General features: G+C 47.5%; 1 protein-coding gene across 1 annotated transcript in view; it reads right to left on the bottom strand.

Annotated features, from left to right (window-relative positions):
• WSCD2 (WSC domain sialate O sulfotransferase 2) overlaps positions 1-13,104 on the bottom strand; it is a 130,962-nt gene that overhangs the window by 43,492 nt on the left and 74,366 nt on the right. Inside the window, exons 3-4 of the mRNA XM_006151511.2 lie at positions 5,288-5,402; positions 19-153 (exon numbers count right to left, since the gene is read on the bottom strand). Coding sequence (XP_006151573.1) covers positions 19-153; positions 5,288-5,402 — 250 coding nt within the window. The remainder of the gene's footprint in view (positions 1-18; positions 154-5,287; positions 5,403-13,104) is intronic.

Consider the following 13,104-nt stretch of genomic DNA (forward strand, 5'->3'; position numbering starts at 1 on the left):
CGGTAGACGGAGAGGCGGTTGGCGCCGCCGCACACGCTGCCCCGCTCGCCCTTGCACTCCATGTCGCACTCTGCCTCGCTCACGTTGGTCGCCTGGATCTTGTGGCCGCAGTAGCACTCGGCGCCGAACTCCAGCCCAGCGTACAGGTAACCCCTGGGGGAAGCTGCTGTCAGGGGGGCAGCTGCCACCTTCGAGACCCTGAAGCTTAATGTGGAGACCCAGGGGACAGGAGGGCTCTGGGAACCATGAGATCCCAGGGGAAGTGGGGAGGTAATGATGGGTGAAGGGGGCAACAGGAGATTCCAGGAGAAAGTAGATCCACCCAATGTGGAGACCTAATAGATGAGGGCCTTCAGAAGACAGGGAGACACCAAGGAAATGAAGAGACCCAAGGCATGGTGAACAGGAAGATCCTGGAAGGGGGACATGGGAGACCTTGATGGGAACAGAGAAGACCTTGAGAGACAGGATGACTCAAGGAGACCTGGGGACAGACGTGCTCCAAGAGGTAGGGAGATCTGGGTTATGGATGAGACTCCAAGAGAAGTCAGGGAAGACAAGGAGTTAGAAAGACTTGGTAGGGAGTGGGGGGTGGGTAGGAAAGCCAAGAAGGAATTTGACAGAGGCCCTGGGGGACAGGGAGACCCCAGGGGATGACAGGAGCACCCCAGGGACCACCCGACTGCCTTTATCTCTTCCTGGTATACACCTGCCACACAGAGGCGCCATGTCCACATTCATGCTCACCTGTACACACTCCACCATGTGGTTCACTTGTCTCACACACCCTGAGTCCACCCCTCTCTTACTCCTCCCTGTCTGGACATTCCATCCAAGAGACATTCCATCTCTTGAGTCCAATCCTTTTATTCTGGAAAAAATCACCCAGGAATGATGCCCCCATGTCTCTTGAGAGGAACTGGGGAGAGGGGCGGTATCAGAGACTCTCATATCCTGGCAAAACTGAGGTCACATGCTCAGCCAAGTAAAAAAATTCCTTCCCCTAAGATAGAAAATTCCAGGCACTGCAAGGTTTTTGACTTTTCAGAGCAACATAATCTTTTCCTAAAAAGGACTCTCAGTGGATACTCTGTAAACAGATGAAAAGGGCATGGCTTGCTCTGGCTCCAGGATGGTTGGGGGAGGGGTACAGAGGGAGGGGCGCAGGACATCCTTGCTCAGCTCCTTTGTCCATGGTGGCTTTTGAGACACTCTCAAGAACCATGAGGCTCTTGAGAGAGCAGTTTGCTAAATCCTGATCACAACCGTGGGAACTGTCAGGACTCACCTCACTCTGGATTGTACGGTAAGGGCTGGAAATAGACCTACCAGACTTTGGCACTGAAAAACTCACACGCTCACCTGGGAAGATGAGGTAGGAGTTGCTTGCACAGAGTGAGCATCTAGGAACCTGACACTCAGCAAATTCCTAGGGCTAGACCAACCTCTTCCCACCTATCTGTCTCAGTCCCTGTATTTCTCCCAAGCCCTACTTTCCAGATGCCCTTAGGGTCCCTCTGCCATAATTGGAACCACATATAGAAGCAATTATCTCCCAATAAAGGGCCCATGAGGTGTTATCAATTCCAGAGGAAGAGATAGCCATTCACCAGAGACAGAAAGAACTAAGTCTGAGGTGGAGGAGAATTTGGATGCAGAGAGACCCACAAAAGAAAGTTCAAACACTGCTAGGCTAGAGAAAGAACAAATATTCCAGGAGGTCCCACAGGTTGAGAGGTGTGGTGGTTTCAAAATATGCTCATAAATTTATGGATATTTCTTTCTTTAAGTGGTGGAGCTTAATTCTCCTCTTGAGTACAGACCAGACTTTGTGATTTAGTTCTAATGACTAGAATGTGGTGGAAGAGAGAATGTGACTTTGATGGCTACATCATGCAATGCTTCCTCCTCACTCTCTCCTATGTATGGCTCACTCTAAAGGAAGCCAGCCGCCATATTGTGAGGACACTCAAGCAGCATCATGGACACGTCCATGTGGTAAGGACCTGAGGCCCCCAACCAACAGCCATTTGAATGACTCATCTTGAAACAGGGTTTACCAGCCCATGTCAAACCTTCAGTTAGCACCAGTCTCTGCTCATATGCTGACGGCAGCCTTGTGAAATACACTAACGTAGAATTGCCTGACTAATCCCACTCCCAAATTCCTAATTCCTGATACTCAGAAACCATATGAGATAATAAATGTTTGTTGAAAATGCTAGTTTGGGATAATTTGTTACATGGCAATAGATAACTAGCATAGGATGGGAAATGAAGGTAGTCTTGAGATCCTTGGGGCCATCCATCACCAACAACTGACCCCAGTCTCCCTGCTGTTACCTTTGCCAGAAAGCCCTTTCAAAAATTAAAACAGATCATGGCGCTAGGTGTGAAAACCAAAGATGATCCAATTGGACAAATAGCATCAGTATCGCCTGGGAACTTGTTAAAAATGCAAATTCCAGGGACCCCCTCTCCAAACCTGCTAAATCAGAAAATGGGGGTGGGGCCCAGAAATCTGTATCAAAAGACTCCTGGGATTTTGACACATGCTTTCAAGAGCCCCTCCCTTAAGTAACCTGATCCCCCTCCCTGATCCTCATTTCCCACTGCTATGGTCTAAATGTTTGTGACCCTCTCAACAATCCATATGTTCATACCTCACCCTCAGGTGATGGTATTAAGAGGTGGGATCTTTGGGAGGCAATTAGGTCATGAACTCTTCACCCTCATAAATGAGATTAGTGCTAGTGTAAAAGAGCCTTGAGGCAGTGCATTTGTCCTTCCTGATATGTGAGAATGCAGCAATAAGGCACCACCTTTAAAGCAGAGACTGAGCCAGACACTCAATCTGCTGGCACCTTGATCTTGGACTTCCCAACCTCCAGAACTGCAAGAAATAAATTTATGTTGTTGACAATGGACCCTTTCTAAGGTATTGTTATAGCAACCCAAATGGACTGAGACATTCACCATCTTTTCCCCAGCCAATTCAGCTGCATTCATGAGTTTCCTGGCCCTTCCACATGTCCAGCTCATTCCTGACCCATGGCCTTTCTAAATCCTTGCCACTCCTTCTGCCTGGGGGACTAACTGCCATTCTTGTGGCAGGTTCCTTTTGACCTTCTAGGTCTGAGTTCAAAATCATCTTCCTAGAGAATCTGCTGCTTCCCCCCCGCCCCCAAACTGGTGCTATCTCTCATACCAAGCACTATCCCACCATCCCATTTTATTTTCTTACAGCTCTTATCACATTTGAAGGGATCTTCTTTATCTTATAAATTTCCTGTCTGCTTCTCTAAAATATATAAAGGCAATGATTCTGTGGGGTCTTATTCACCTCCACATCTTGGGACAATGCCTGGCCTAAAATAGATGCTTGATATACAGGTGAATGTAGACTACTCCAGTCAGTAATAACACCTTCCAGTGACTTCCCATTGCCCTCAAGGTCAGATCCAGATGCTTTGGTTAGCATTCAAGACCCTGTGTCACTGGGCTTCAGTCAGCTCTACAGTTTCCCTGATACTCCCATTGTATTCTCTGTGCACCCTCACATTGCCTACCTGAGCACCCTAAGTGTTCCAGGATGTTGCAGGAGTCCTGGCCTTTGAGGATGCTGTGATTTATGCCCTATTGTGACTACCTAGAAAACTTGTATTCATCCTTCAAAATCCTGCTCAAGGCCTCACCTTTGTAACTCTTCCTGAGACCTCCACGTAGAGCCCTTTATTCTTCCCATGTTTGCAAGTCCCCTGCACCTTGTGCAACACCCTAGAGGGATGCTTGACCTCTCCATACCATCTGTATAATGTGATTCATAACGTTCCTGCCTCGGACAGTTCTTACGATGTTAAAGAGCTAATATTTTCAAAGTATGTGGAACAGTGTTTGGCACAGAACAAGAGATTACTAAGTGTAAATTGCTGCTGGTGTACTGCCCAATCACATAATAAGGTCGCTTGCTCATGCCTCTGTCTCCCTGAGAGCAAGGCTGGGGCTCACTGGTCTCTGCATCTCCAGCACCTGGGATCAGGTTCAGCACAGGTGGGCAGCCAACAGGTCTTTGCTGAGCTGAACTGAACTACAAGAGTACCCATGGCTCATCTTGCCTATTGCCTCCTCTGAGAGGTCCTTCTTGATACTCCAGGCTGGCTAGGGACCTCTTCTGCATTTCTGACTGTCTACATTATTCCACCTCAACCTGTATCTCACTATGTGGTTCTTTTCTGTTCCCTTGTTTGTCTCTTCTTGGCTGCAAGTCCCTCGAGGCAGGGGCTATATATGGAATCTATCCATCAAGGCCTCCAAGACCTTCCCAAGTTGAGAGGGTCCTGGGCTCAGGACTTTAATGGTGGTGTCCTCAAGCAACTGATTATAAGGGGCACAGTTTCCTAATCAGGGAGAGGGGGAAGAGTCCTTTGTTGGCCACCACTTCCTCATTTCCACCAGGCATGTAGAGCTTGGGACTGTCAGAGCCATCTGGCTGTCTGGCTGGAGTCTGGAAGTGAATGCAGTAGAGGTCTCTTCAGGAGCCACTATGGGCTCAAGAGACCTGAGACATAGAGGAAGAGGTCAGCTCAGCTCCATGGCATCTCCAGTCCTTAGGGACTCATCTACTCTCAAAAAGTCAACCCTTCCCCTAGTGCATGTTCTAATCAAAAACATCATCTTCTTCTCAGACTGAAAAACACTGAACAAGGGAATGTTTCTCCCTGGGAGAAAAACAAGGGATTTCTATGCTGAGAAACCACTGGATCCCTCCACCTCACCCTTCACACAGACAATGCACACACCTCATGTGGCTTACAGACCCCAACCTGCATGCATATTCACACCCAATGGGTGTTTCCAAGTTGTGTGCAATTCTCACAATCTTACACTCTCAACGGTGTTGCACATTCAGGCATGATGCACATACAAACATACACTGCATACACACAATGCAATCAGACATGTGTATACACAAGTATAACTTTGGACCCTTGCACAAATATCCACAACTCCTGCACACACAGCCACTATTGTTTAAAAATAAGTGTGCATCAGCAGTAAGCTCACAGCTGGCCCTTACACAGCACCCCGTAAGGTCACTCCCAGGCATAATCTCACACATTTGTACAATGACAAACTCCCATAGACGAATTCCAGAGCAACCTTGCTCATTCATGAGTATCATTCTTCCCTTGTGGTCACATGCTCACACTCTAATGCACCCTCCCCCAGCAAGGCAGGAAATACCACAGACCTGAGGAGAAAGGGGTCTGGGATGTTGGGGCCCTACCGTTCAGCACAGTTGTCCTGGCAACGGAAGATGGTCATCTTTTTGTAGTCGAAAAAGGACACGCCTCGCAGGGCCCGACTCTGGGTGTCATCCAGGTAGCAGCCGATGTACTTGGCTTTGGGGAAAGGAAAAAGTCAGATGTGGCTGGGGCAAAGCTGAAAGGGTCACAGGAGGAAGCTTCACCAGTGTGGCCTCATGGCCCTTTCGGTACCAATTCCTTCCTCTGGGTAGAAACGAGAGAGACTCAAAGTCATGAATCTTGGCAGGGTCTGGCCTAATCAGGGCAGTGGAGGCCAGTGGGTAGGGTCGTGGGACCTGGAGGCCAAAGAGAGAAGGAGAAGACCCTTCATGGCTGGGGCTACAGTCAAACTCTTAGGGTCTCCTGGTCTCCTGGATGCCAATGGGGCACCCAGGAACCCCAGCCAAGTCCATTCCTGAAGCCACAAGCACAGTTCCCATTCTCCCACAATAAGGCAGTTCCAAAGAGCCTGACATTTGACAGCATGTTCCGACTTCTGCAAGCGGCCTTAAATCTTTGTCTCCTTGGCAGGCACATTGAATTTGGATCTCTCGAGGTCTAGGTCCTTCAGTTCCCTTTGGTTACTTCCTAGCATGGACCTAGTGAGTTTTGGCCAGGTAGCTCTCAAAGGCCTAGTTTTCTTTGTAGTAGAGATGAAAATACTGACCTAGTAAGGTTAATGTGGAATGATTTTATATATATATATATATAGAGAGAGAGAGAGAGAGAGATTTTTGGTATAGAGCGTGTGTGCTTGCTGCAGAGACAGAGACAGAAAGTGAGAAATCACCCCCAAGGGTGTTGGCCATGCCACAATTCCTTCTCCTCCATTCTCCTCTCAGGGCTTTGGGCATGAATGTACATGTACCCAGCATGAGTTTTAAGCTACCGGGCCTGGGGCTCAAACCATGGTCAACTACATGAGAGTCCAGCAACATAACCATTCCGCCATCTGCTGGTCCCAATGTGGAATTATTTTTGTGAATGTTTCTACCATAATGTCTTGCATGTAGCAGACACAAAATTAAGGTGAATAGAATCAAAGTTGAGCCTTCACAGTGCTGGACAATGTACTTCACAGTTTGCCTTTGTTGTGAGCCAAGGGGAATTCTTCCATCCAAAAGGCAAGTTTAAATTATATTTAACACCCATCCAATTATAAACCACACAGCTAGTTTTCTTAAAGTAGTAAGCACTTTCCTGTATTTTATGGTACATATCAGGTCATTGAGAAGTCATAGAAAAACATAGAAAACTATGTCACAACTTTCCCCATGACCTATCAGTAACTCTTTTATATAAAGAAAGCAATTTCTAGTTTTTTATTATAAAGTCTTTTCCCATATGGTTTTTTTTTTTTTTGGAGAGATTTTCACTGTAGGGCGCGTGCGCTCGCCAGACAGAGACATAGAGACAGAAAGCGAGAAATCACCCCCCAGGGGGGATGGTCACGCCGCAATCCCTTCTCCTCCATTCTCCTCTCGGGATCTTGGGCACGCACGCACACGCGCCCGGCGTGAGTTTTAAGCCACCGGGTCCAGGACGTGAACCGCGGTCGACTACGTGGGAGTCCAGCGACATAGCCATTACGCTAACTGCTGGTTCCCTTCCCATATGTTCTTAAAATGATTATTATTACTATCTGGATATATACTTTGGTGCTTTATACATGTCATCTCATTGAATCCTTACAATGCTCCTATGAGAATATTATTCCTATTCTTTTTTTGGCCGTTGGGTGTGTGTACTTGCCAGAGAGACAGTGAGTGGGAAAGAGAGAAATTATCCCCTGGGGGGATGGCCATGCTGCAATGCTTTTTTCGCTATTCTCCTCCTAAGATCTTGGGCACGCATGCACGTATGCCTGGTGTGATCCTCAAGCCGTACGGTCTGAGATGCAAACTGCAGTGACCCATGTGGGAGTCCAGCACACTAACCACTACACCAGTTACTGGTCCCGTATTATTCCTGTTCTATGCAGAAGAGGAAACTGAGGCCCAGGGAGGTTAAGCACTTGCTCAAGGTAACACAGCTTGAGTATGTGGAGCCAGAATGGGACCTAGACGATCTGACTCCTGAGCCCACATTCCACCCTGCTTGTTTATTGAATGAGGGCATCTTTGCTATGTCCACGTGAATGGGAACACTGGCATTCTCATAACCTTTCCTTAGGTGACTGAACAGAACCTCACAAAGGTGAAGTAGCCTGGCATAGGCAGCTAATTACTAACAGAACAAATATTTAAATCCAGGTCTATGCCGCCCCCCCCTCGCCCCCCCCCAAAGCAGTGCTCCTTCCACTCCTTCATTTGGAGACTAGACCAAGGATCCAGACAGCCCTTAGAATTAAATGGCCCTCCTGAGGAATAACTGAGGGACAGATTGAGTCCCACTTGATTACTTTCCTTGCTAGGTTTCTGTCTAATTTAAACAGAGGGCTTCTTTCTCCCCTTACTGATGGTGGAGAGCAGAGTCTAGCCAATCATTACTGAGCAATTATGCCCCTGGTGCTGCCCAGCTAAGTGCAGTATTTGTCAGTCCTGCCGGAGATGTGCCGTCACCCTGATCACCCTGGGTTTCTTTCCTAAGACAGAGATGATCTGCCTGACTGAGAACAGTCCCTCTTTAAAAGCAACATGGCCTCTCTGGAGCAAGCATGTCAGACAGTGACAGCTCTGGAGACACCCACGTTTTGTCTTTCTGTTTGTTCGACAATGCATGACCCTCCCTATTGCAGAAGGAGTCGCAACTCCTTGCCTCGGACGTTGGTGCTATTCACACCTAAGCTGGGAGAGACCACTTCGTGGGTCATGTTGACAAGGACTTCACACTAACTTTAGTTCAATAGTTCATTAGAGCAGAGGTCCCCAACCCCTGGGCTATAGGCTGGTACTGGTCCATGGCCTGTTTAGAACTGGGCTGCACAGCAGGAAGTGAGTGGTGGATGAGCGAGCCAAGCTTCACCTGTGTTTGCAGTCACTTCCCGTCACTCACATTACCTCTTGAGCTCTACCTCCTATTAGATCAGGAGGGGCTTCAGGTTCTCATAGGAGCGTGAAGCCTACAATGAACTATGCACATGAGGGATCCAGATTGTGTGCTGTCATGACCCATGCCCCTTTGCTCCCCAATCCTTGGAAGAATTGCCTTCCAGGAAACCAGTCCCTTGTACCTAAAAGGTTGGGGACCACTGCATTAGAGGAATTTCTGAGGATGTGTTGGAGGATGGGCAGGAGGAGGGAAGGAAAGAAAAGGAACACAGGAGGTAGGAACAGGGGGAAGAAAGAAGGGGAAAAAAAGAGTGGTCTATTTTAACAATGTGAGGTTTTTATAACCAGATTTGTGTGCATGCGTGTATGTGTGTGTGTGTGTGTGTGTGTGTGTGTGTGTGTGAGAGAGAGAGAGAGAGAGAGGGAGAACTATCACACATTGAGTACCTACTATGTACTGTCTACTTTGCTATGAATCATGTCTCTCTCTCTTTTTTTTTTAGTTTTTTGCCATAGGATACATGCTGGAGAGGGGAAGAGAGAGACGGTGAGATGGAAATTGAGAAATCACCCCCTAGGGAGAATGGCCGCACCACAATCCCTTCTCCTCCATTTCACTCCTGGGATTTGGAGCATGCATGCACACACACCCAGAATGATTTTCAAGCTGCCAGGTCTGAGACTCGAATCAGTTGGCCATGTGGGAGTACAGTGCCTTAGCCACTATGCCACCTGCTGGCCCCTTGTGTCTCTCTCTCTCTTTTTTTTTTTTAAATTCAATCTTCACAAGTTTCTTATGAACCCATTTTAAAGTTGAGGAAACTGATCACAGTGACTCTTCCATCTCTCTGCCTTAGAAGTAAATCTTATTCTTGGATACAGTAGGTGCTCTGATTGGTAACTACTCATGTTAATTCTGCTTTCTCTCTTTTCTAAATGGAATCGGAAGCTTTGTGATCTGCCTCCCACGTTCCTTCAGCGTGAAAGTGTCTCGCTTCACGTTTACACCCAGGTCTGTCCTCTGCCCATTTTGCACATGGGGAGGTCTCACTTCCTTCAGGCCTGCAGGCTTCCTGACCATGAAGGGCTGTTCTAACATTGGAAGCGGAGGGATGCTCACGCCCCAGATGTGCTAGGCTTGGAGATGGATGTAACGTGACCTTGGTGGTCTCACAGCAGGTGAGGAGCATCTGGCTACACATGGGGCAGGGCGTCATGTTGGACAGGATCTTCATAATCAACTTAATGAGAGCATGAGTGAGTGTGTGTGCGTGCATATAAGCACGCGCCCTGTGTGGTGAAGGGCTAGGCTATAGTGGGTACTGTCTGTACCACCAAAGTACCCCCTCTTTTCTACTAGCAGACCTTATCTGCCCTGACCACGGTGGATACACTGACCTTGGCAGGGCTGATTGCATTAACCCACCTGCCAGTGACTGCTTCAAAGACGAACACAGGACCCATTGTTGACTTCTTGTGTGTTGTTTTCAGACAAAGTTTTACTCTGTCCCAGTCCTCCTGCCTCAGCCTCCCAAGTATCTGGGCCTACAGGCACACACCACTGTGCCTGGTTGTTAGGTTGACTAGAAATTGAACCTAGGCCTCCCACGTGGTCCACTGCACACAGTGTCTTAGCAGCACATGCCACTGTGCCCATGTGGAGAATTCGCATAGATTAAATCTAGAGAAATAAATCTGCCTCTCTTGGGTTATGAATGTGGTGTTCTGTTAGCAGGTGTTGCCTGTGTTAGCCGCCACAATCCCTAGCATGTGTCTGTGTGAGAGAACCAACAGGCTAAGGCAGAGAGGAGCAGAGATGAGGGCGAGAGTGAGAAGACCACAAATCATTTATTTCTAAAACCCAGGCCAACAGGGTTTGAAGTCTGATGGCATGATGTAATGCACTTTCTTCTCTAGCTTAAGCTGCTTCAAGTTGGGCTTTTGTCCCATCACTCAAGAAGGGCATTGACCAAATATGCCAACACTCAAGCTAAACAACTTGACCAGCCATGAGGGGCTTGGACTAGCCGCAAGCCAGGATGTCTGTTCAAACCTGCTGCTTCTCATGAACCATGCTGAGTCTAGGCTTAGGAGGAGGAATCCCCATCTCCTGCCAAGAGACCCACCCAGGAGGAGGATGGGAGAGGGAGAAGAGCTGGCATTGGACCATAAGTCTATCTTGCCCAAATCCTGGGCATTCACATGTTCTGCCACCCCTTATTCCCAGATCAGGCATCAGGCTGAGGTGCCCCACACAACAGGTGCTCAAACAGTTGCCGGATGAACAGATGATCCTGTGTTTCTTTATGTCAAGGAGGGAGAAAAAGATACACGGTCCTTCATGAATGCTGTGGAGAATGGGCGTGTTATCTGTCATGCCTGATTAATGGGCTGAGCTCCAGGGGTCAGGATATGAATATTGAGTTGGTTTCTTCCTTGTCCTGGACAAGATCTGGTGACCCCTTCCTCAATGATGCCCAATGCAGGCTGTAACCAACACACCCTTCATCCCTGTCCCTGGAGTTTTATTGTCTCTCTGAGTTCATCTGGGGATTATGGGTAATCCCCCACAATCCTTTTCAGCCCTTTTCCCATGCCTACCTCTGTTTCCATTTCATATGCTGTCCTCCTCACCTCTCTGTGTCTTTGTATGGCCTTCTTCTTTTCTTCTTATTCTTTATCTTTTTTAGAGAGACGTTTTTGCTATATGTTGCATATAGGTAGGGCTTCAAATCCTGCTGTGGTAGCAGAATATCTCGGAGCCAGGAGGAGTTCAGGTATGTAAAACAGGGACAGAATCACAGGCCACGCGGGGGTGGATTAATGGCTGAATTCATGTGATCTACCAGCTCATCTCTGCAACTATCCAAAGATGCTGAAATGGTAAAGTTGCCCGGCTGGACTATTTATCTTAGGCACAGAAATCAGCATCTGAAAAGCACCTTCCTGGTGGAGTGTTCTCCTTTTCCTCTCATTAATCTTTTCATGAAATTTTGCTCTCTCTGATAAAGACAATTTGTTAAGAGGGTGGTTACACAAGAACTAATTTGTATGCCTCTTATTTATTGTTTGTGAATAGCTTCACAAAGCAGAGGCCTCATGCTATACTAGAACCCATCCGATCTGAGTTCAAATCCTAAGTACTATACTGTGATGGCCTCTGAATATTACTCAAGCCCTTCAAGGTTCTTCTTCCTGGAAAGTAGTAACAAAAATTCTACTGGGGGTGTTAAATTCATCACGATGTGACCCTCCACCCCCAACAAAATAAAACAAGCTAAGCCTAAGTCCTATCCCCCGGTAGCTCTGAACGTGGCCTTATTTAGAAAAGGGTCAAGGCAGATGTAATTAAGCTATGAGGCCAAACAGGAGTAGGGTGGGCCCCAATCCAACATGACTGATGTCCATATAAGAAGATAGCCATATGGGATGAGCTGGTGGCATAGTGGTTATGGCCCTGGACTCCCACATGGTCAATCATGATTCGAGTACTGGATCTGGCAGTGTGAAAATCACACCCAATGCATGTGCATGTGTGTCCAAAATACTGAGAGGAGAATGAAGGTGAAGGGATTGTGGCATGGCTATCCCTCTTGGGGAGGGTAATTTCTCACTTTTTGCCTCTCTTTCTCTGTGTCTCCAGTGAGTACATGCGACATATAGCAAAAATCTCTCTCTAAAAAAGAAAAAGAAGAAGAAAAGAAGAAGAAGGAGGAGGAGGAGGAGGAGGAGGAGGCCATACAAAGACACAGAGAGGTGAGGAGGACAGCATATGAAATGGAAACAGAGGTAGGCATGATGCAGCTATAAGCCAAGGCATGCTAAGGACTGCCAGCAACACCAGATGTTGGAAGACTCTCCCTTAGAGCCTTCGAGAGTTCGGGACCCTGCTAACCCCTGAATTTGGAATTCTGGCTTCTAGAACTTTGAGAGACTAGACACCAATTGTTTTAAGCCCTCAGTTTGTGGTACTTTGTACAGCAGCTCTGGGTCACTAAGACAAAGGAATTGCTCAGATTGGCATAGGTAAAATTCATCTACACATGGAGCCTACTGTGTGGCCTGGCACAGAATAGAGACTCAGGAAATGGTTATTTTCCTGCTGGATTCCCTGATGCCCTACAAGGTATTCCCTCAAGATGACCCAGAGCTGTCTGGGTTTCTTTGTGCAGGGGATGGAATTTCCTGCTCAGACCTAGGCTTCCCAGGGCAGAAGGAACACACCATTCACTCTGGTCAAGGTCTACAGATTCCACAGACTCAGCTCCACCAAGAAGCCAGTAGAGGTACACACACCCCCATGACTGAATGGGGTTCCTCCCGTGGGGTGCCAAAGGCTTACCCCATCATAACACCTTACTAATTTCATAAGTACTATTCATTATTTTTTTAAATCAGAAATGATTTCAACTCATTACAGAACAATTTTTTTAATATTTAATTTGTTATTATTATTATTTTTAATTTTACTAGAGACAGAGAGAAAGGGAAAATGAGAAAGCAAGTCACCAGGTCCAGGACTTGAACAGTGGTTGGCCATGTGGGAGTCCAGCACCCCAACCACTGCACCACCTGCCAGCTCTATAGAACAATTTTTTTTGAGAGGTTTTTGCTATAGGGCGCATGCGCTTGCCAGAAAGACAGAGAGAGACAGAGAGACAGAAAGCAAGAAATCACCCCCCAGGGGGGATGGCCATGCCGCAATCCCTTCTCCTCCATTCTCCTCTCGGAATCTTGGGCACACACGCACGCCAAGTATGAGTTTAAGCCACTGGGTGTGGGACTAGAACCATGGTCAGCTACATGGG

Source organism: Tupaia chinensis, unplaced genomic scaffold (assembly GCF_000334495.1).
Source record: "Tupaia chinensis unplaced genomic scaffold, TupChi_1.0 Scaffold000320_1, whole genome shotgun sequence".
Classification (NCBI taxonomy): Eukaryota; Metazoa; Chordata; class Mammalia; order Scandentia; family Tupaiidae; genus Tupaia; species Tupaia belangeri.